At 39.7% G+C, this 26428-nt stretch overlaps 1 protein-coding gene across 1 annotated transcript in view; it reads left to right on the top strand.

Moving 5' to 3' along the window:
- Positions 1 to 235: 235 nt before the first annotated feature.
- Positions 236 to 26428, top strand: part of LOC128745800 (solute carrier family 23 member 2) — a 51285-nt gene continuing 25092 nt past the window's right edge. Inside the window, exon 1 of the mRNA XM_053842876.1 lies at positions 236 to 322. Coding sequence (XP_053698851.1) covers positions 236 to 322 — 87 coding nt within the window. The remainder of the gene's footprint in view (positions 323 to 26428) is intronic.

The following is a 26428-nucleotide window of genomic DNA, read 5'->3' as shown; positions in this document are numbered from 1 at the left end:
CAATTAAATAGACAAATCTACTTTAAACAGCGTCAGTTAGCGATAAGTGCTTCACTTCAACATACCATTATAAAGAGCTCTGAGCTCTACATTTTAGTGGTACTGTGATTTCAAGTCAAGATTAAACACCACACTAACGGTAATAGAGAAAAATGTATTAAACAATATTTTAGTCTGCTTCAAAACGTATTTTTGGTTTGAATATACTACGAATAGAATTCAACTCAGCAAAAGAATGGAAGCAACGAAAGCTAGAGTAAACATAAATTACGGTATAGATGACGTGCCACCATGGTATTTGAGTATATTTATGGCACTTCAGGTAGGCACTAAACCATTTACAAAGAAAAAATTAAAATTCGTTTTGCTTGAAATATGCCATCGCATATAACGTCGTGTACCTTTTTACCTTTGTTTTGTACATAAAAGTTATAGTCTAATGAGCCTTACATCACTTAAATAACATTGCGCATTGGCACAAAGTAGAACGTCGTATATACATACTTGAGTCATTAACTGCAATTTATAAAAATTATAAATACGCAAGTGAGAAAAACTTTACTTCTTATCAATAACCAACTTAATTTACAAACAGGAAATATATTTTGTTAACAAAATTCTCAATTATTAAAAAAACGATTTCCTATAACTGTGAGCTAATTGAAATTCTGTGAAAGCATTTATTTGGAAACACACTTAACCAGATCATAGGAGATGATAAGTCACTCACTGGGATACTTTTTTATATTAAAGTGGTTTAGGGATTCACATTTAGGGACACTCATCATTTTGATCAAATAAGTAGTTTTCAAGATATGATGTTTTGAAAAAAAGTAATCTCATTTCTAAATACGCCCTTTTGAAAAGTTACTTTTGACGAAAAAAATAAAAATTAGTGGAAAATGAGTTCCTGCGTACTACCCAACATATTAGGAGAAATTCACTCCAATCAAAAATAGTCGAGTCGTTTTGCTAGTTGAGCTGGAATTGTTCTAAAGCAGTTTTCAAGTTCGTAAATTAGGTTGAACACGAAAAAATTTGATCATTGAATTTTTGTCAGATACTTAGAGTGGAATTACGCGTTTTATTTTTTACTAGCTGAGTGCCTAATCTTGGTTTATGAATAAACATATTGTTGGAGTTTTATTTAGTCGCAATCATGAAACATAGAATAGCCCCTTTGAAAAGCCGCAGAGTGTTTCCTCATAAATTAAAAGTACTCCTTGCTTATATAGTAAAACTCCGAACATTTTAATAATAAATTCATTTCAAGGTAAACACAAATTGAAACCAAATGGAAAATCAGCGGATATAATAGATTTAGATATTTTTGTTTTTAATTTGTATTTCAAAATTTCGTTTCGATGATTTTCCTTTTTTGTTGCAAACTTTCAATGCCACCAAGGTTTTTGTAGCGGTATCGATCTTGATATCGATATACTAACATGGTGCTTTCTACCCTCAAAAGACGTGAATCTCTGAAATATTTATCTATCCTGCCCATTTTACAATTTCATAACCAGCCAAGAATGCTGATAACAGGGCGTTTATGAACATAAAGCAATCCTAATTATTTCTTACATAACTTTAAGTTGAGTCGCTTAACTAATTTGTTGATTAAGGGGACATAAAAGACTAAAAATTTTAAAAAAATCATTATTTTTTTATTTCAGATTTTAAATTTGCAGCCTTTTCCGCGCATTTTGATACTAATTTTGTAATGATCCTACTACAGGAAGTGTCCGAAAAACGATCATAGACATAAGCGTTCCAGTGCGGCGTGGAACAACCTCGACGGAATAAAACGCCGCTCCTGAAAAACCACGATTTTAAAATTTTATGTACCTTTTTTTCAGAAACTACACAACGTATTGGAACGAACTTTTTTTTTGTGTTGTTGATAGGAGCTTGGCGGCAAAGAATTTTATAACTTTTGTGCTTTGTAAACGAAACACAGCTAGCGAAAAAAGTAAAAGAAAACAGATTTTTATATTTTTAGCCATATTTTCTTCTTCTTTTTCGTTTTTCTCAACAAGTATTTTGCTTACAAAGCTCAAAAGTTATAAAAGTCTTTGCCAAGCTCCTACCAACAAAATAAAAAAAATTGTTCCAATACGTTGTGTAGTTTCCGAGAAAAAGGTAGGGTATTGTCGTTATCGTCGGGCCACTGTTATGGTCGGGCCATCACGATTTTACAGTTTTAGTAACTCATGATATCTATGATACAACCATTGTAAAACTTCTTACTGTGACAGCTAACTTTTCACAATATTGTGAGTTTCAATCGAGTATTCAAAACATCCGTACTGAATTTAGTGACTAAATCTTATAAAAAAAGTTTTCCAGGTGTGATGAACTTTTCTTCAAGAAATGATTCATGAAATGCAATTATCGAGATGAATTTTGAAAATGTATGAAGTGTGTTATGCTGCACACGAAGACTATAGAAAAATCCCCTCCAGTAAGGTGTTTGGGAAGACTAAGGTAAAATACTAGAAAAGCGCTATTTGTACAGGTCGGGCCACTTGAGTAATCATGGTTGGGCCACCATAATTTTAAGCGTAGAAGCGCAATAATCGCTAGAGAATGTCAGTTTCGTAAAATGTGATGAAATAAAGCAAAACTAATACGATAAAAACCTAGATTTTTGGAGTTTTTCATTGTAGTTGTACACTTCGGAAAAGGCCATTGTAGCAATATTGATTTTACAAGATCGCCAAAATTTCGCAAAAATGCAATTAAAAATAGGGTATTAGTACCTATCTGAGCCGTTGTTCACGAAATTCATTCTTTTCATGTCTCTATATAAAATTTCAATACGTATGTCTTACATTTTCTGCGGTGGCCCAACCTGTACAACATGGCCCGACTATGACAACATTTTTTGTCTTCACGTAAATGCCTATAACTTTTTTATTTTTCAAGCAATCAGTTCAAAACTTTCCGGAAATATACAAATTAAAAAATATTTTATCAAAATAAAAAAAATTATTTTATCAAAATTTTTAGTCGTTTATGTCCCCTTAAAATAATATTCTCCATAGTTTTTCCATCATATATGGGTTTCTTCCAAAACATAGAAAGGTTTACATTAATAAATGGGTCATTCCACGCAAAGTGTCCGGCCCCCGTGTGATCGACCTTCACGAATTTAAACCAAATTTCTCCAGATTGTTCGTTTTCGGTCAGAAAGCAAAAATCGAAAATTTGGTGCCGATCGGACATTCCCTCGATTTTTTCCCTTTCTTTTTTCTAACGACGTATAGGAGTCGGCTTAACTTGTCTGTTGGGGAAAATTATAGACGGCTTAGTGGTGTAATTGGTTAAACAACACGCTCAACTACAGATTGGGAGCTGTGAGTTCGACTCTCACCTTTGCTAAGTTTATATTTTTGGCCTAATATCAAGAATTTTCAGTTTGCCTGAATCTACATTTCTCGCATTAAGCATTTATTCTTCCCCAACAGAATTCCCTCGATTAACGGAAGCACCTTCATTTTTAAGGAAAATACACTTTTTTTCAAAACCTCTTATTTTCTTTTGCTTATATCTCCGCAAGTATTAAGTTTAGAAAGACACTATTTTCATATTTTCAAAGGAAATTACCCGAGAAATTCGAAAAAAATATTTTTTTAAGCACCAGTGCTGCCAAATATTTCTAAACCCAATTTGAAAACTAAATTTTCATTTTTCTCTCAATGAAGACAATTTGATCTCAAGAATTCCAACTTCATCGTGTTTTGCAGATTTTTTTTCCATAAAAATCACTTATCGCCCTGGGGTATTCTTAGCCAATCCCGAGATACAGCGTTTTAAATCAAGCAATATCCCATTTTTTATGCAAAAGTATAAGCAAAATAACTTTTGTTTAAGCAGTGATTTTCTACGCAATGTAAAACTACTTTGCCACATCGGGAAAGCATTTATCTATACCTATAAAAATGGCCCCATGATTTATGAAATCAACCGATTTGATGATTGAAAATTCAGCTTCAAATGAGACTGTTGGGGCCTCGCACTTTAAACCAAAATTTCTCTGTCAAGTAAACTTTTTCTACGACTCACGAATGTTCAATTGCATGAAATCATACAATTTGATGATTGAAAATTCAGCTTCAAATAGGACTGTTGGGGCCCCGTACTTTAAACCAAAATTTCTATTTCAATTAACTTTTTCTACGACTCACGAATGTTCAATTGCTGGGGCCCCATGATTCATGAAATCATTTAAGTAGAGCTGTTGGGGTCCAAGCTCCGAAAATATTACCAGCTTCAATTCTGAGTATTTAAAAGTAGAATTAGTATTTCATTTGACTACCCATAAATATTGAACTGTTGGCTCCATACTTAGTTCCTTAGTTCCATCCTCGATAGCACACATCTTTCAATGCGATGTCTACTCCGAAGTCTACGGCCTCTTCTTGATTCTCTGCTTAAAATAATTTTGGCTACTCTTTCGTCGAGCATTCTCGACGCATATTTGCATTCAACACCATATTTGCATTCAGCATAACAGCATATTTGCATTCTTAATACAGCTCGTGGTTCATGCATCTGCGCTACTCTCCATTTTGGATTTTGCAAATTTTTACGCTAAAACACCAAGCATTAGTCGATCAGCTTCTTTTAGCGTCCATGATTCATGTCCGTAAAAAGCCACCGAGAGGATTAGTGTTCTCTAGAGCGTCAGTTTTATGCGAATTTGCAAGTTACGGAACTTCAGCTACACAATGTAATACCTGCGTAAAGGCCAATTCGCAGCTGCAATTATTAGTCGTTTTATTTTACGACTTACATCGATGTTACATGTCACGAGCATACCAAAATATATTCAGTTCCTCTTCGGCACCAACACCATTTGGATTTCCACACCATGTACTTCGTTTTGGCGGTGTTAATGGTAAGTCCCAATTTCTCAATAAATGACCTAAAGGCTTCTTTCTCTGCTCTACTTTTGATTTCGGTGATATCGACATCATCCGCAAAATCAAAAAGCTCGTGAGGTCTCATCTGCTATTCTGACTCATAATTTTTAGTCATCCAGCGTCACACGAATCAACGTAACTAGTTCTATGAGAAAACTATGTCCTAGCGTTAACTGTCACAGCTCATTTCGTTTGACTGAATCGTATGCCGCTTTGAAATCCATAAAAATATGAGTCTGCAAGTTGTACTTCCGGAACTCGTCAGTTACTAGACGCAGGGTAAATATCTGATCCATCGTGAAACGACCCTCATGAAAACCAGCTTGGTACTCGCCGACGAAGAACTCCGCTAACGGTCTCAGTCTAAAACACAGGACAGTGAGAGCACCTGTCACCTATGACAAAATTCTTGCACCTGACCGTTTCGTCTCCTCTGGACTAGCGGGCACGTGCTCTTCGTACTGGCGTTTTTAGACGGTGAGCTCTTTTTTCTGCAGCTCTACCAGGACGAACTAAAAAGATTTGCGCAGAGTCTCTGGGATTCCTCACATTGGAATCGTGTGATGTCGTCTGCACTATGAACTGTTCTGTTTTGACGTGTAGACGCAGTAAGCTACTCATATATATTGTTGACATATAACTGTTGACATGCTATCATTTATAAAATCAGCTTATTTGATGCTTGCAATTTTGTATGTCATTAACCCTATAACTTAAAATCTGCAGAAATATAAATGGGCGATAGATAAGGAAAACGTTGCATTGGTGGCAAAAATTGCACAGTGGCACTCATCAGAATGTGGAAAGTGCTCTTCCAGGTTCGCTGAAGGACGGTCAGTAAAGAATCAAATATCCACGCTGCGGCAGATCCTCCAAAAAGTCCATGAATGCATAATTCAACGCACAATTATTTCATTGATTTCAAAGTTGCGTATGATACCATCGACCGTAAAATCATGGTCATTCTAACCTCGCAGGGGACTTTATCAACGTGATGGTCCCTCATGTGGGCTGTTCAACATGCCGCTACAGGCTGTTATGAAAGGAGCAACACACAGGCACAATTTTCAGCAAATCTAGTTAGTTCGTCTGCTTTGCCTATAAAATGGATATTGTCGATAGAACAACATCTGTGGTGATGCCTGAACAAACTAAAACTCAAAGTAGCTAAGCTTGGGTTGAAGAAAAATGCGTCCAAACTAAGGTACCGTGAACCGCTAATATGACGCACAAAGGTTTTCCGTGAAATGGTACATCCCGCGTAATGTTTTTCGCGAAATGGTATTCTGCGAAACTCTATATTCCGCGTTATGATTTTTTTTATGGTCAACCGAGAATTGGTGTTCCGCAAATTGGTATTCGGCGAAATGGTTTGTAATGATGGCGAATATTTGAATGCTATCGGATTTATTTTATCAGGGTAAGGAAAATTTGTATAGGGTCGTTTGGGGTGATTTGGACACCTGGGGTAAAATGGACAGGTGCTTTATCTCGGAAAGTAGCAGTTTCTCTGCATTCACATTATTCTCAACTTCTTTCTTATCTTCTTACACCATTATTAACGTAAAAAAATTGGGCGTAACTTTGACAGGTGTTGCCAAATGTAAATGTAAACAAAACAACTGCCTAAAACGACACCAAATGTAATTTTGATGCTCTAGGTTTTAAGGGTCACTGGAAAGATTTAACAAACTTTTCAAATTATCGTGCAGTGCAGTTCTGTTTGGTTACATAAGAGAAACTGTTTGATAGAAAATTATAACTAGATTGTATAAAAATAAATCTAATTTTTTAAACTCATATTGTTGTATGCTGTGTGGGGTGAAATGGACAGTTTTTTTGGGGTGAAATGGTCCAGTTGATTTTAAACCATTTCTTCGGTCTCATTAATTCTAAATACCGTAAAAGTACAAAAAAGATGTTCATGTGATGTTAAAACAAGAATCCACCGAAAAGATCATTATAGACAATCAAGAATGGGTTTTGAGTATTTGAGAGTATTTACAATCCCGCCAATCGCCAAAGGGAACATTCGCAACATAAGTCAGGAATTTTAATAATTGGGTTTCGATGTGTTTGAGAACTAACTGAACGGAATATTTCTCTGGTCATTTTCCCTCATACTCAGATTCATAGTGAAATTTGTGATTTTTGAGGTACTCGGGGTTAATCCTTGAATGTCTATGGTTGTGTTAATCGATATGACGACGTGCTTATCGGTTGGCAATTGAATTCTATATAAAGTGCTCGACGACCGCGGGCCTTATTGTTTCGAACGGCATCCAGAGTTGCCAGTTATCGTGGTAACATTCTTCCCCCGATGGAACTGGTGGCCATCTCCAGTTTCATCAGATACATCTAAAATCGCCAACTTTGCTGCCAACGTACCCTTTGACGTCATGACCTCCGCTTGCCTTACTCTCCCATCCGCTCCAGTGAAGACTTGTAGAACGCGACCTCGTATCCACCCGTTACGTTTCGTATCATCGACGATTAGAACCAGGTCACCCGGTTGTAGGGATCTGCATTCACCAAACCACTTCGTCCGTTTCGTAAGGGTCGGCAAATATTCCCGAACCCATCTTCGCCAAAATGTGTCCAGGTATTGCTGAATTTGATTCCAAGATCGTTTCAGGAGAGCACTTTCACTACGCATTTCTGTAACTGGTTGCTGAACACCAGTCGAACTGCCAAGCAGGAAATGGTTCGGTGTGAGGGATTGTTGTTTCGTTGCATCAAACGGTAGATAGGTGAGCGGCCGGCTGTTTACGGTGGCTTCTGCCTCGATTAGTAACGTCAGTAGGCCTTCGTCAGATAAATTCTCGCCGTCACATGATGCTCCAAGGGCCGCCTTGATAGAACGAACTAGGCGCTCCCAGCACCCCCCCCCCCCCCATGTGAGGGGCTGCTGGGGGAATGAATTTCCAGCTTGTTGTTGTGCTGGTTAATGTTGTTTCCAAACCTTGATTAATTTGCTCGCGCAATATTCTCTCTGCCGCCTGAAAATTAGTTCCATTATCGCTATGTATCTCCACTGGGAATCCTCTTCGGCAAAGGAATCGACGTACAGCAAAAACGCAGGACTCTGTAGTTAGGCTGTGTGCTACTTCGATGTGCACGGCACGAACAGTCATGCACGTAAAGAATGCGACCCACCGTTTCGTATGACTACGTCCAACCTTAACAGTCACCGGACCGAAATAGTCTAGTCCGACGTAGCAGAATGGTCGAACGAATGCTGCCAATCTCGCCTCTGGCAAGGGTGACATTAAAGGAACTTGCGGTTTAGCTTTACGAACCCGACAAACCTGGCAGTTTTTACTTCTCTTCTTTACCAAAGCGCGAAGTTTTGGTATGTAATATCGCTGACGAATTTCATTTACCACGGTTTCGTCATTTCTGTGGTGGTATTTCTGATGCTGTTGATCTACGATTAGAGCAGTTAGTCTGTGGTGGCGGGAAAGTAAGATGGGGTACTTAACGTTGTCTGGTGCTCCACGAAATGCACCAATTCGACCATTGACCCTAAGAACTCCTTTCTTGTCGAATACTGGTGTGAGTGTGTAAATACTACTTTGTTTATTAATCAATTTTAGCTGATCCGGTGGCAAACTTTGGTTGCATTTTAACGTCGCAATTTCATCTGGGTAGGATTCCCACTGTGCCATAATGATTAACGATTGTTCTGCTTATCGAAGCTCTGCTGAAGCGAGTACTATTGTTCGACGATTTGATTCTGGTTTCTGTTTACGAGTATAGTTTAAAAACCGATGCACATAAGCCATTGTACGTAAAAGACGATTGTACGAAGCAAACCTTTGGAAATCTACCACCGAAACCAGTCCGTTAACGTCGCTGTGAGCATAACACGCTTTAAGCTCTTCCTCTGCTAGAATGGGTTGTTTCTGCTGTGGCCACTCAGCTTCGTGTTTGTAGAGAAATTCTGGCCCAGAGTACCAAATACTATTTCTATTAAAATACGGACCAGATCCCCACTTTGTGGCCTCATCAGCGGGATTTTGCTTGGAGGGAACCCAGCGCCAATCACTACGATCAGTCAGTTCCAGAATTTCTGCCACACGAAAAGACACGTATGGTTTAAACTGCCGGGGATCAGAATTAATCCAGCTGAGTGCAGTGCTAGAATCGGTCCAAAAAATCAGAGGGGTTGTGTACAAGACACGACCGCATATATAGGTGACGCAGGACTACGTAAGCCTCTTTGTAGTGATAGCGGCATGTATTCATGCTTGTAATCATTCGATTCATCATGTATACATGCTATATGCAACATATATACATGCTACATGCGTTGTATGTAACATTTATCAAAGTAGTAACATTGCATACGTTCAATTCTCAAAAGATATTGCATTTGAAAACAATATAACAAAATCAAGTACACAAACTATTGCTTTCCTGCTACCTTACTGAAATTAAAGATTGTTTTTATTATCCATGGTTTCCCACATTGAAGGGATTTTACCAATTCAATCCTATTTTATCAACAGCACATCTTTTCACTACACTTCTAATGAAACGGCAAGCATGCGTATTCATACAGAGTCGTATTATAACCGAACAGTACAGCTGTAGCACATTTTTCCAACACAGATATCAAGTTCGCCGAGGTTTAATCGTCTCGCAGTAAAGAATCTGCGATCTGTTGGGACAACGAACTTGTGTCATTTTTTCTGGTACACTTCCCTAACACAGACATCAAATTGGACTAGTTTTAATAGCGTTCGTAAGAAATCAGTTGCCACGAGGGGGCTTTGTTACTCTCTCTGGCGTACTTCCCAAGCAAGGACATCAAAATGGTCTAGGTTGAACCGTGGTGTTAAGAAATCTTGTTGAAATGAGGGAGCTCTGCCACTTGTTTTGGTTTACTTCCCAAGCACAGATATCAAATTAATATAGGTTTAGATCATCGTAAAGAATCTTCCAACCAATCACGAAGCGAGAATTCTGGTAAAACATAGGTTCATTATTTTCAGTTTTTCAATAGTTCAACATCAACAATCCATACTTTTCTTTATTTGGGTCAATTCTTAGAAGATTTTCCGATCGATTGGTGTAAGAATATTGAATATCGATTGGAAAACCGCTAAGCTATTAGCGCTCAAAACCTTTCATTTTTCGTGACGCTCGCATTTTTCGATTTTTTGGAATGACACCCTATCTCAAAACTTGCCGTAAGACGTAATCCTACGTCAAAAATTGATTCGATATTACAATAGAATGGCCACCCCTAACGAACTGACTTAAACGTTCACCCTGTGTGCATGCCTGTAGTTCTAGTTTTGGGATCGTAACCGGTTTCAATGGCGCAACTTTCGATTTGGCCATAACCAAAGCCACCTCCACTTTACCATCTGAATTCACGAGTCGAAAGTACGATACGCTGCAGTATGCTGTTTGGCTAGCATCCATGAAGGTATGCAATTGCACACGCTTGAAACTGTCTGAATTTACTTCTCGAAACTAGCATCGCGGAATGCGAATCGTGTTGATGTGACTTAAGAATTCAATTCACGTTTTCCAATGTTCAAAAATCTCGTCTGTAACATGCTCGTCCCAATCGAGCTTTGCACACCAGGCTTCTTGAACTAGCATTTTTCCTAATACGATATAGGGCGCCAGCAGACCCAACGGATCAAAGAGTGTCATAACACAGCGCAGAATTTGCCGTTTAGTAGGTTTCGCACCATTCTCGATCAGTGTTGAAACGTCGCTTCTCATGTCAGTCGGGAACCGGAATTCGTCGGTATCGATCGCCTACAAAATTCCCAGGACGCGTTCTGAATGAGAGTCCTTGTCTGGATGCAGATGTTTTACTGTTGTTTCAGCCTTTTCCCCCAGATGATTGAGAACGGACGGATCATTTGAACACCAATTACGTATATCAAATCCTCAGTGTTCGTGTATTGTTCTGACCTCCGTTGCTACTCGCTTTGCCTCTTCCGCAGTTTGGAAGCTATCGAGGTAATCGTCCACATAATGCCGGTGGTCGATGCCCTCTACTGCCCGTGGAAAGTCCTTGATGAACTGCTTGGCGTTGAAGTTTTTCACATAGATTGCAGTCGCTGGGGAACACGTTGAGCCGAATATGGCTACATCCATAGTAAACACTTCTGGTTCCTTCGCAGGATCGTCACGCCACAGAAACCGCTGCGCACTACGATCTTTTTTCCGTATGCGTACTTGGTGGTACATTTCTCTTATGTCCCCACTAACTGCTACCGCATATTGCCGAAAATGAAAGAGCACAGACGCAAGCAACGCATTCTCATCGGGACCTCTGAGCAGCCATGAATTCAATGACGCACCGTCAACTTTCGCAGATGCATCCCACACGAGCCTTACCTTCTCTGGCTTCTTTGGGTAGGTTACTGCCCCTAGCGGCAGGTACCAGGTCCGACGTGGGTCTGCATTTTGCAATTCTTCCGGTGTTGCACGGTGAGCATACCCTTTATTCTGGTATTCCTGTATCTGCTTACGGATATTTATGCTGAGCGATGGATGACGAGCCATTCGTCTTTCCAGGCACTTCAATCGTTGTAAGGCCATTGGAAAACTTTCCGGAAGTTCGATGACATCACACTTCCACAACAATCCGGATTCATAGCGCTCTCCCACCCGGATTGTAGTAGTCTCAAGAATATGATTAGCTCTTTTATTTCCTTCAGATGCCATAACTGCTGACGCGTCTTCGAGCTTGAAATAGACCTTCAATGCGCGGTCCAACGAATCGTCATTGTTGCATTCACAAACGTGATAGTTGTACGATGATGCTCTTTCTGCTGCGTTGTTGCCATACACGCACCAACCTAATCTCGTTTTTACCACTGTAAGTTGACCTTCGGTGCCTTCTCGCATTTTCAAGGGAGCGCTACCTTCAAGTTGTCTAACCCGATTAATAGTTGCGGAGTCACATTATTTTACTTTTGTATTGGAAGCCCTCTCAAGTGTACATATTTTTCTTTCATTTGCTCAATTGGCAGACTTTGCCTTGGCAAATCTAGAGACTGAACTGTGCAAATTTCATTCATTTGATACTTATTTGGATTCCCTCTACCAGAGATTTGGAAACGTACGCGACGAGAATTATTCTCATATCTCTGCATGCTCCCAGTCCACTTCAAACAGAGCGGCCGCTTATGTCCCTGAAGGCCAAGTTCATTGACCAAACTCGCTTCCACCATCGTCAGAGAAGAACCTTCGTGTACGAACGCAAAAGTGTTGATTGATTTATCTCCACTGTATACCGTTACCGGAATTATTCGGAAAAGCAATGACGGTATCCCTGTTCGGTGTGAATGATGTTCAGCTCCACCGTATGGTAATGTATTATATTTGTTCGATGAATGCAGGAGGGGATGATGGCGTGCTTTACATCCATCTATTTCGTAGCGCTTTGTACTGCGGCAAGTTCTATGACCGTGCCCGTACAGACATGTTCTACACAGCTCTTGATTTTGTACTCTCTTCCAACGGTCTTCGATGGAAAGGGACTGAAATTGCTGGCAGTCTCGAGCACGATGACCTTCTTTCTTACAAACAGCACACTCGATGTTACTCGTCGCGAAAGGATAGGGATGCTGTTCTCTTTGACCGGTTGCACTCCCCCCGGTTTCGTCGTGTATTAAACTCCGCTCTTGTGTTCTCCTTTCAGTTTTATCAAAGCTCGTATCACACGACACGCTGTAAGCATCATTTACGATCTCATCCATAAAATCACGGAATGTTCCTACATCAACGCTAGGAAAGTTTTTACGATATGCGGCCCACCGCATTTTGTATTCGGCGGGTAAATTAGTAACTAAATCTTTTAGTAATGTTGGGTTAGCAAAGTGATCTAACAGGTTGGACGCAACTATATGGTCACACAGAGCCTGAACGAGTATCCCAAATTCTATCATCGTTTCAAGCTTGTCAGACTTTGGTGACGGAGCGTTTTTACCTTTGTTATACTATAACAAAGGTTTAAAAATTGGTCAAAAAACACGAAATTGATCCGAGGCCCGGAGGGCCAAGTCACATATACCAATCGATAGGGTTCGACGATTTGAGCAATGTCTGTGTGTGTGTGTGTGTGTGTGTATGTATGTAATGATTTTTTCTATCGCCTGTTTCTCAGAGATGGCTGAACCGAACGGTTCGCTATTACTTTTGTTTGAAAGGTGTTATTGTCTAGTTGATCACTATTGAGCTGTTTCGTGATACGACATTTCGTTTAAAAGTTATAAGCAAAAATGTGAAAAATACGTGACACTGGTTTCTTCGGAAATACATGACCGATTTCAACGATCTTAGTATCAAATGAAAGCCCTTATTAAAGCTAAATTGTTCAGGAATTTTCAATTGAATACAAACAAGTAGTTTAAAAGTTATGCTTAAAAAACCTGTTTTGACAAGGTAATAATTATCGCCTGTTTCTTAGAGATGGCCAAACCGATTTATAAGCTATTAGTCTCATTTGAAAGATAATATATCCTAATAGATCACTATTGAATGGTTTTTTGATTGGACGTTTAATTCGAAAGTTATGAGCAACCGTATACACCACACCAAAATTAACAATAATTTATAATGATTTTAACCTACATAATTTACCTAATTTCAATTATTTTAATATCAAACGAGAGGTTTTGACACCACGAATATATATGCAAAATTTCATAAAATTGGTTTTACCGGTTAAAAGATATTAACCCTCGAACACTCGCGCCAACTTTTGTAACACAGTTACTCGCGCGCACAATAGCCCCAAACCAAAGAAAACGTGTGCACTAGAGTTTTGACTGGGAAAACTTGGTTTTAGGTTCATCGAACCTTTGGAAGAGTTTCTTGAAATTGAAAGCTCTATCGTCTGGTGGAATTTAAATTTTGATTAATCCCCCTAACAATGAAATATAAAAAATATTTTTCTTCAGTGTCAATATAACACATTGATGTGTTCTGCAAAGTTATAGAGCATATTATTACAAGAAATTTTAGTAAAGATAGTACCCTTCTATCTCTGCAGAGAAGATAGAAATATCTTATTTATTGTATATGAATTTGTAAAACCAGTTTTTCTATTTTTCCTCTTTTTGTAATTGTTGTATGACTTTTTCATGTACTACAAATTTGTACAAATAGTAAAAATACACAACTTTGCTGAAAATAGTATACCTGTATGTTTGCTTGTTTAGGAACCGTAGAACTTTGATTATAAAGAATACCCTAATTTTGACTCCGAATCACTCGACTACCAGCAGACGGATACATTTTAAACATTTTAAATTTGCTGATAGTTTTGCTGCATAAATTTTCCCAACAATTTAAATTATTAATGCATTGAATAATTATGATATTTTGCTCACAATAAGTTTGTTGAAGAATATACGTTAGTTAAACAACGATTTGTAACTTTATAACAATATGGCGTTGAAAAACCTACACGTGTTGTATAAAATACAACAGCTTGAGTTAATAAAAATTGATGAAAATTATTCAAGTAAACTCTATTCATGTGATTTAAATAGAATGGCATTACAGGAAACTATGCATAGTTCAAAAACCTATAAACTAATAACTCAGATTAATAACAACTTACTTATCCTTACTCAGCAATTTCATGAAAAAAGGATGTATCAAAATTTAAAAGTGTTCCTATTTTGTTCAAATATTGTTAACTTAATCAATTTTCAAAAATTTTATGTAAACCAACGCACTACGCAACGATAACCAATAGATGAATTATGTTCCGAAGACGTGTCGATTTCTATCTCAAATAGCAAGTAAGACCGTATAACAAAGGTTCCTTTCACCACTGGGTGGATTAAATCGGGTTTTTACTTTCGCGGCTAATGATTCGATTAACATTTCTGACCTTCCATATCGCATTCGCAGTGATTCCATCACATTCGGTACAGACGCTGGCAATATTAGCCTACTGCGTACAGATTCCCATGTTGGTCCTTTAAGGCACTGATGTTTGATAGCAGTTTAATTTTTAAGCGAAAAGCTTCAAAGCTGTAAAGTAGATTTAATAAATTGTAGATCATCGTATAAGCATATATTACTTACAAATCAGTGAGCCCTACACGCGTGTGTCGAAACAACTACTTTCTATTGTTGTGGATTTTATAACTGATCTGTTTAGATATATAATGAATTTTTGATAGGTATATATATAACTAGCTGACCCGACAAACTTCGTATTGCCACAAATTAACCTGTGTTGTACATAAATCATGAATCTCGGATGATCTTTGTCACAATCTCGAGTTTTGCAAGCCCCCCAGTGGGCGGCGCTTCCGACGGCGGGTCACCGGCAACACTCGCGACCGTCTCGTCCTGAATGATCTAGTGTTACTATAGATAGTTTTTGTGGTCTTGTATTGACTAATGTTTTATGGAAGAGTCTCGAATTTCTCGAGTTCGATTAGTTTTTGAGTTTCGCTGTTTTATTTGTATGAGAGTCCATATCCCCCTACCACAGGGGTGAGAGGTCTCTAACTATCGTAAAATAAATTCAAGACTCCGAAATCTCCCACATGCCAAATTTGGTTCCATTTGCTTGATTAGTTCTCAAGTTATAAGGAAATTTGAATTTCATTTGTATGGGAGCTCCCCTCTTAAAAGGGGAACGGGTCGTAATTCACCATAGAAAAAATTTCTGCCATCTAAAACTCCCACATGCCAAATTTGGTTCCATTTGATTGATTAGTTCTCGAGATAAGAGGAAATTTGCATTTCATTTGTATGGAAGCCCACCCTCTTAAAGGGGAGATGGGCCATAACTCGCTTTCTAAAGAAGAGAGGGGTCTCAATTCACCATAGAAAAAAATCTTGCGTCCAAAACCACTTACATGTCAAATTTGGTTCCATTTGTTTGATTAGTTCTCGAGTTATGAGGAAATTTATTTTTCATTTGTATGAGAGCCCCCCCTCTTAAAAAGGTAAGGGGTCCTAATTCATCAAAGAAAAAATGGTTGCCTCCAAAAACACCCACATGCCAAATATGGTTCCATTTGCTTGATTAGTTCTCGAATTATGAGGAAATTTGTATTTCATTTGTGTAGAAGCACCCCCTCTTAAAGTTGGGAGGGGTCCTAATTCACCATAGAAAATATTTTTGCCTCCAGAAACCTCCACATGCCAAAATTGGTTCTATTTGCTTGATTAGTTCTCGAGTTATGAGGAAATTTGAATTTCATTTGTATAGGAGCCCCCCCTCCTAAACTGGGTAGGGGTCCCAATTCATCATAGAAAAAATTTTTGTCTCCAAAAACACCCACGTGCCAAATTTGGTTCCATTTGCTTGATTAGTTCTCGAGTTATGAGGAAATTTGTATTTCGTTTGTATAGGAGCCACCCCTCTTAAAGCTGGGAGGGGTCCTATTTCACCATAGAAAATATTCTTGCCCTCGAAAACTTTCACATGCCAAATTTGGTTTCATTTGCTTGATTAGCTCTCGAGCAATGAGGAAATTTGTATTTCATTTGTTTAGGAGCCCCCCCTCCTAAAGTGAGGAGGGGTTTCAGTTCATTATAGAAAAAATTTTTGTCTCCAAAAACACCCACGTGTCAAATTTGGTTCCATTTGCTTGATTAGTTCTCGAGTTATGAGGAAATTTGTATTTCGTTTATATAGGAGACCCCCCCTCTTAAAGTGGGGAGGCGTTCTTATTCACCATATAAAATATTCAAGCCCTAGAAAACTTTCACATGCCAAATTTGGTTCCATTTGCTTGATTAATTCTCGAGTTATGAGGAAATTTGCATTTCATTTGTGTAGGAGCCCCCCTTCCTAAAGTGGGGAGGGGTCCCAATTCATCATAGGCAAAAATTTTGTCTCCAAAAACACCCATCTGCCAAATTTTGTTCCATTTGCTTGATTAGTTCTTCAGTTATGAGGAATTTTGTATTTCATGTGTATAGGATCCCCCCCCTCCTAAAACGGGTAGGGGTCCCAATTCATCATAGAAAAAATTTTTGTCTCCAAAAACACCAAATGCCAAATTTGGTTCCATTTGCTTAATCACTTCTCGAGTTATGAGGAAAACTTTGGTACAGGAACCCCCCCTCTTAAAGTGGGGAGGGGTCCCAATTTACTATAGAAAATATTCTTGCCCTCGAAAACCTTCACATGCCAAATTTGGTTCCATTTGCTTGATTAGTTCTCGAGTTATGAGGAAATTTGTATGGAAGCCTTCCCTTTTAAAGAGGAGAGGAGTTATAATTCCCCTTATAAAGAGAGGAGGGGTCTCAATTTACCATAGATTAAATTCTTGTCACCGAAACACCCACATGCCAAATTTTGTTCTATTTGCTTGATTAGTTGTCGAGTTATGCAGAAATTTCAGACAGACAGACAGACAGACAGACAGACAGACAGACAGACAGACAGACAGACAGACAGACAGACAGACAGACAGACAGACAGACAGACAGACAGACAGACAGACAGACAGACAGACAGACAGACAGACAGACAGACAGACAGACAGACAGACAGACAGACAGACAGACAGACAGACAGACAGACAGACAGACAGACAGACAGACAGACAGACAGACAGACAGACAGACAGACAGACAGACAGACAGACAGACAGACAGACAGACAGACAGACAGACAGACAGACAGACAGACAGACAGACAGACAGACAGACAGACAGACAGACAGACAGACAGACAGACAGACAGACAGACAGACAGACAGACAGACAGACAGACAGACAGACAGACAGACAGACAGACAGACAGACAGACAGACAGACAGACAGACAGACAGACAGACAGACAGACAGACAGACAGACAGACAGACAGACAGACAGACAGACAGACAGACAGACAGACAGACAGACAGACAGACAGACAGACAGACAGACAGACAGACAGACAGACAGACAGACAGACAGACAGACAGACAGACAGACAGACAGACAGACAGACAGACAGACAGACAGACAGACAGACAGACAGACAGACAGACAGACAGACAGACAGACAGACAGACAGACAGACAGACAGACAGACAGACAGACAGACAGACAGACAGACAGACAGACAGACAGACAGACAGACAGACAGACAGACAGACAGACAGACAGACAGACAGACAGACAGACAGACAGACAGACAGACAGACAGACAGACAGACAGACAGACAGACAGACAGACAGACAGACAGACAGACAGACAGACAGACAGACAGACAGACAGACAGACAGACAGACAGACAGACAGACAGACAGACAGACAGACAGACAGACAGACAGACAGACAGACAGACAGACAGACAGACAGACAGACAGACAGACAGACAGACAGACAGACAGACAGACAGACAGACAGACAGACAGACAGACAGACAGACAGACAGACAGACAGACAGACAGACAGACAGACAGACAGACAGACAGACAGACAGACAGACAGACAGACAGACAGACAGACAGACAGACAGACAGACAGACAGACAGACAGACAGACAGACAGACAGACAGACAGACAGACAGACAGACAGACAGACAGACAGACAGACAGACAGACAGACAGACAGACAGACAGACAGACAGACAGACAGACAGACAGACAGACAGACAGACAGACAGACAGACAGACAGACAGACAGACAGACAGACAGACAGACAGACAGACAGACAGACAGACAGACAGACAGACAGACAGACAGACAGACAGACAGACAGACAGACAGACAGACAGACAGACAGACAGACAGACAGACAGACAGACAGACAGACAGACAGACAGACAGACAGACAGACAGACAGACAGACAGACAGACAGACAGACAGACAGACAGACAGACAGACAGACAGACAGACAGACAGACAGACAGACAGACAGACAGACAGACAGACAGACAGACAGACAGACAGACAGACAGACAGACAGACAGACAGACAGACAGACAGACAGACAGACAGACAGACAGACAGACAGACAGACAGACAGACAGACAGACAGACAGACAGACAGACAGACAGACAGACAGACAGACAGACAGACAGACAGACAGACAGACAGACAGACAGACAGACAGACAGACAGACAGACAGACAGACAGACAGACAGACAGACAGACAGACAGACAGACAGACAGACAGACAGACAGACAGACAGACAGACAGACAGACAGACAGACAGACAGACAGACAGACAGACAGACAGACAGACAGACAGACAGACAGACAGACAGACAGACAGACAGACAGACAGACAGACAGACAGACAGACAGACAGACAGACAGACAGACAGACAGACAGACAGACAGACAGACAGACAGACAGACAGACAGACAGACAGACAGACAGACAGACAGACAGACAGACAGACAGACAGACAGACAGACAGACAGACAGACAGACAGACAGACAGACAGACAGACAGACAGACAGACAGACAGACAGACAGACAGACAGACAGACAGACAGACAGACAGACAGACAGACAGACAGACAGACAGACAGACAGACAGACAGACAGACAGACAGACAGACAGACAGACAGACAGACAGACAGACAGACAGACAGACAGACAGACAGACAGACAGACAGACAGACAGACAGACAGACAGACAGACAGACAGACAGACAGACAGACAGACAGACAGACAGACAGACAGACAGACAGACAGACAGACAGACAGACAGACAGACAGACAGACAGACAGACAGACAGACAGACAGACAGACAGACAGACAGACAGACAGACAGACAGACAGACAGACAGACAGACAGACAGACAGACAGACAGACAGACAGACAGACAGACAGACAGACAGACAGACAGACAGACAGACAGACAGACAGACAGACAGACAGACAGACAGACAGACAGACAGACAGACAGACAGACAGACAGACAGACAGACAGACAGACAGACAGACAGACAGACAGACAGACAGACAGACAGACAGACAGACAGACAGACAGACAGACAGACAGACAGACAGACAGACAGACAGACAGACAGACAGACAGACAGACAGACAGACAGACAGACAGACAGACAGACAGACAGACAGACAGACAGACAGACAGACAGACAGACAGACAGACAGACAGACAGACAGACAGACAGACAGACAGACAGACAGACAGACAGACAGACAGACAGACAGACAGACAGACAGACAGACAGACAGACAGACAGACAGACAGACAGACAGACAGACAGACAGACAGACAGACAGACAGACAGACAGACAGACAGACAGACAGACAGACAGACAGACAGACAGACAGACAGACAGACAGACAGACAGACAGACAGACAGACAGACAGACAGACAGACAGACAGACAGACAGACAGACAGACAGACAGACAGACAGACAGACAGACAGACAGACAGACAGACAGACAGACAGACAGACAGACAGACAGACAGACAGACAGACAGACAGACAGACAGACAGACAGACAGACAGACAGACAGACAGACAGACAGACAGACAGACAGACAGACAGACAGACAGACAGACAGACAGACAGACAGACAGGCAGACGAATTTGAATACAATTTTGGATGTCAATTTACAACAACTATGCAGTCAAAAAGCTAATATACAACAACGTGCAGTATAAAATGCCAGATACGCTGATTTGCTGCTTATGTTAATGCTTATTAGTTACCAGGAATGGGTAGTTTAGTATACAAATTTGCAATTTTTCCTCACAGTAAAGTAGAAAACAACTCCCCTGTCCCCTCATTGCATAGCCAGAAAGCGGATAGTAATATTCGCCATGATTGTACAACATTTTGCAGAATATTATTTTGTGAAAAACCTTAAGCGGAATGTACCATTTCATGGAAAACTTTTTTGTGGAAAGTACCATTTCGCGATCCTCTCCTTACTCGCTATCGCTCGTTCCAGGAAACCCAGGTAGACCTAGGAAAACAAATAAACCTAGACAGTAGTGATTTCTACGGGGAGTTGCCTTCCCCCAGTGGGCGGCGCTTCCGACGGCGGGTAGCGGCAACACTCGCGGCCGTCTCGTCCTGAATGATCTAGTGTTACTATAGATAATTTTTGTGGTCTTGTTATTGACTAATGTTTTATAGAAGAGTCTCTAATTTCTCGAGTACGATTAGTTTTTGAATTTCGCAAAAATTTCTGTTTTATTTGTATGAGAGTCCATATCTCCCTACCACAGGGGTGACTCCAAGGTTCAAGACTTTAAAATCTCCCACACGCCAAATTTGGTTCCATTTGCTTGATTAGTACTCAAGTTATAAGGAAATTTGAATTTCATTTGTATGGGAGCCCCTCCCCCCTCATAAACAGGGGAGAGGTCTTAATTCATCATAGAAAAAATTTCTGCCCCCTAAAAGCCCCACATGCCAAATTTGGTTCCATTTGCTTGATTAGTACTCAAATTATGAGGAAATCTGTATTTCATTTGTATGGGAGCCCCCCCTCTTAAAAAAGGAAGGGGTCGTAATTCACCATAGAAAATAATTCTGCCATCTAAAACTCCCACATGCCAAATTTGGTTCCATTTGCTTGATTAGTTCTCGAGATAAGAGGAAATTTACATTTCATTTGTTTGGAAGCCCACCCTCTTAAAGGAGAGATGGGTCATGATTCGCTTTCTAAATAGGAGAGGGGTCTCAATTCACCATAGAAAAAAAAACTTGCCTCCAAAACCACTAACATGTCAAATTTGGTTCCATTTGCTTGATTAGTTCTCGAGTTATGAAAAAATTTGTATTTCGTTTGTATGGGAGCCCCCCCTCTTAGTGGGGGGAGGGGTCTCTAACCATCACTAAAAGCTTTCCTGGCCCCAAAAACCTCTACATGCAAATTTTCACGCCGATTGGTTCAGTAGGTTTTTATTCTATAAGGAACATCCCGACAGACAGACAGAAATCCATTCATATATATAAGATACAACTTTGTTGTAATACATGAAAACGTCATACAACAATTACAAAAAGAGCTAAAATACAAAAACTGATTTTACAAATTCACATACAATAAATAAGATTTTATTACTGGTTACTTTTTTTCTTCAAAATTTCTTGTAATAATATGCTCTAAAACTTTGCAGAGCACATCAAAGTGTTATATTGAAACTGAAGGAAAATAGTTTTTTTATTTCACTTTTAGGGGGATTAATCAAAATTCAGATTCTACCAGACGATAGAGCTTTCAATTTTCAGAAACTCTTCTAAAGGTTTGATAAACTTAAAACCAAGTTTTCCAAGTCAAAACTCTAGTGCGCACGTTTTCTTTGGTTTTGGGCTATTTTGCGCGCGAGTAACTGTGTTATAAAAGTTGGCGCAAGTGTTCAAGGGTTAATATCTTTTGACCGGTAAAACCAATTCTTATGGAATTTTGCATATATATTCGTAGTGTGAAAACCTCTCGTTTGATATTAAAATAATTGAAATTAGGTAATATTGTTAATTTTGGTGTTGTGTATTTAATTGCTCATAACTTTCAAATTAAACATCCAATCAAAAAACCATTCAATAGTGATAACACACAGACAGACACACACACACACACACACACACACACACACACGCACACACGCACACATACACACATACACACGCACACACGCACACACACACGCACACACACACACGCACACACACACACGCACACACACACACGCACACACACACACACACACACACACACACACACACACACACACACGCACACACACACACACACACACACACACACACACACACACACACACACACACACAATTTTGAACAGACCGAACATATTTTCACCCGTAAGGTGCTTTTTTAAGCAATCCTGAAATCTGAATTTTTTACGTCCCCATGAAAAATCCCTCGAACTTTTCCCCCTATTCAGTAATTTTGCGTTCCTATCCTCGACCTACTAATCGGCATCTGATGCGTAATCGGCATAGCGTATCGGCCAGATGCGTAAAATGTCATCTGTCTAAATTGTTTATCGGGGCATACACTCACCGCACCGTTCGGCAAACGGTATTCGTCGTCTCTTTTATTCTCTGGTGTTCTTATGGGAAACTGCGAGTTTGACGTCTCACTCGCTGTTCATAAGGATGGTGGGAGAACAAAAGAGGTAAACATAGCAGTACACACGGTCCGACTCAGAACAGTGTTGTCAAAGCAAATAACATTGAAATACATCGTTGCTTCATTAAATCACTGAGAAAATCTTCGAAAATTATTGAAAAAGCTGTCTTTTCTGTTGTTTTTAGTAAAGAAAAATTAATTATGAACATACATAATCTTGAAAGTATTGAACCACGTTTTCACCATTGGAGGTTAAAGTTAATTTCAAACCTATAATTCTTATTTCCAGAACCGAAATAGTGTCTTGGCAACACGATAGTTCATCAGTTACGCTGCAGCTACTGCTACTGGTGAACAGGTTCCGTCAATTCAGAATTTGTTTTCAGTTTTGTTATAAAATAATAAAACTTTCGGCTAGCGACAAAGCCTTAGATAATAGAAAAAAAGAGAGTGAATAATATGGTATGTGACAATTGAGTGCTTGACTTTTAGAGTGGTTGTAATCAGTACTGAAAAATGTGATGGATTCGTTAGTAGCGAGGTGGCGATTGCCTTCAGCAGCTGAAAAATGTACGTTTTTGGACAACAATTTTTAATTCATCATATTTCTTGTCGGAAACCCAATAAATTGTGTTTGTGTGAATCAAATGTATGGTTAAGTGATTTGTGAAGATGATCCTCCCAGATAACACAAAATCGTAATAGAAAGTTCACATTAAATCGTTTTCATGTCAATTTCAAATTGGAATTGTATAATGATTAGAGTATGTCAAATCGAAGTGAACAATAAGTTGTTTTGCAGTCGTGCGTGTCTTAATATACAATTCATGACTGTGAATTATAAAGCAGTATAGACGACTGCAATATTTGATTATATCTTAATCATATATTCAGGAGTATTTAGTTGCTTGTTATAAAAACTACGCAAAATAGAATTGCAAATAATTGTCAAAATTTTCGCACGTATATCGACTCCACTTTGGTACATATATGTTCTTATATGGCGTGAAATATAACTTTTGAAGTAGGACTACTTCTTTGATTTCTATATTGGGGTGCACTTTAGAAAAACGAAAAGGGAACATGTAACGAAAAGTGGTTATGGTTTGCACGCTTATAACTCAGTCATCCGTCAACAGATTCTAGAGATATTGGTATCAATCGATTGGAAATTTTTCAAAAAATCCATTACAACACAGTAGATTACATGTTTCCCTAACAGACGTTTAATAATTGAGAAAATATGAGTCGAATATTTAATATTTCATTATTTGCATTTTTTTGCCTTCCCGCGTCAGTGCTTCCCTAGCACGGATAACAGAAATATATACGAGATGAGGTATGGGTTAATCTTCTTTATGATTGTATTTAATTTATGCCCTATACAATCCGATCAAAAATTGAGCTTCAGCTGTTGCTGGTACTCCGGATAAGGCAACGAAGACTTCCAAATTCACCAAGCGAGACGACAACAAACCGAAGAATCCATCGACTCATCCACCAGCGAACGATATGATTTTGGCTGCTATGCCTTTTACTGCGCATCGTCAGATCGTCACGTCATTCGGTCAGCGGCTTTCGTTGGCGTTGGCGACATGTCACACATCGGCAAGCAGCTAGCTTGGGATACATCGGACAGCCAGTTTTCGAGTCACATTCGTGGCATAATTTAAAAGGTTGTGTTTGAAACATTGTTTGCCTTTGCCTCGGTGCGCGTTATCATTCGGTCACCGGCTTTCATTGGAGACACATCGGCAAGCAGCTAGCAGCTAGCAGCTAGTTTGCGACTCATAACATCATAAACATAAAAGTCTATCTTGATTACAGATCCTACCAGTAGCGTTTGTCCGATAAACAGTATTCCCACCATTAATCCACACACCAATAACCTATCTGATGGACGAAAGTAGACAATGGACACCACGAGTCAGAAATTTGAGAATTCGAGATTAACAAACGGACCTTTTCAGGTCCACCATTTAAATTAGCTGAAGAGTTGAAATTATGAATTTCTCACATGTAAGAACACAATCCTTTACCTTTCGTTACTCGTGCCAACTCCGATTTATAAGCATGCTAAAACGTAACAGAATTCATTAGAATACTAATGCCACTTGGTGAAAAACTTATGGAACTTTTTCCACCATTTGAAAGATCTTTGTCTGCGGATCGACTTTACTGAAAACAGTAATTTTATTTATTGTTGGATTCCCGAGATAAAGTCAACGGTTCACAAGCGTTGTACAAAATACAGCAACACGAGTAAACCTTCTGCTACTGCGCAACTGGGGAATCTTTTATATGAAATTCGTACAAAAATCACCGGCTTTGGCATTGGGAGACGAATTGCTCTACATTCTTAGTCCTACTTCAAGACTGCGCCCGTACCACTAGGCATGGACCCTTGTACTTTTTTATGATTAATTCATGCTACACACGTAATTAGATGTATACTTAACTGGTTTATTGAAATAGTTTTGAACAATACATACTTAGCTCAGCAATCTTATGGATAATAATTGACTCTGTTAATGCCCCATACATAACGTTTTTGAATTTTGCTTAGCTGAGGTGTTAGGACAGCCCTTTTTAGAACATAAATTATATTGCTAGTTTCCGGTTGCTTCAATCAATTTGTATCCGAAACTCCTCTTAAATTATATTTGAAAATATGTTTTTTGCCATCTTTGGTGCTAAATCTGGAGTATTGTACCTTGTATTTCGCTTACTTTGGTATCAATCTCAATCAAATCTGGCGTGATATATTCTTTTTCTCGTGTGCAATTTTACCTTTCGGCTCCATTAATATGCGGTATAGTATGTTATTTCATTTGCGCCCCCATTTAATGAGAAATTAGTGATCACGTTTTAATAATGACGAGCTCAGAGAGAAATGGGAGAAATGTATGTGAGAGCTATCTTTCTCCTCTTTTGTTAATTATTTTTGTTTTGTTTATGCTTGCCCAGTTTTGCTAAAAATGGCGTCGAAACAAGAAGCATTTCGGTAGCGCGTTGTACACTTCTACGAACTGCCACAGAAATCTCGGCAAAAAGTATACGGTATAACATTTAAAAAGCAAATAAGGCTTGTTCGCAACAAAATTTGGAGACCTCTAAAGACACACAGCTTCGGAAATACATTAACAATGAGTGAAATATTTTGCAGAGTGGTAGACGTATGTCTGTTCTTTCTGAAAATATAACACTTGTTTATATTACAAGCGCTCAGCGTAAAATGGCGTCGAAAGAAGAGCAGCTGCGAGAAGCAATTGTGTGCGGTCGCAACGAAAATCCGAATCTCTCGTTAAGAAAACTTTCCAAAAAGCTTGGATTACCTACTCTGTGACGTGTTTTAAAATCGTTCGATACTCGCTTGACAACAGCTAGGAAGAAGGGAAGTGGAACAAAAACGGATTTGAGGAACCACCACAAAGATGCGAAGGTAAAACA

The sequence above is a fragment of the Sabethes cyaneus genome, chromosome 1, assembly GCF_943734655.1.
Source record: "Sabethes cyaneus chromosome 1, idSabCyanKW18_F2, whole genome shotgun sequence".
In the NCBI taxonomy this organism is placed as follows: Eukaryota; Metazoa; Arthropoda; class Insecta; order Diptera; family Culicidae; genus Sabethes; species Sabethes cyaneus.
The sequence above is the reverse complement of the archived record's forward strand: the minus strand, read 5'-3'. Positions and strand labels throughout refer to the sequence as shown.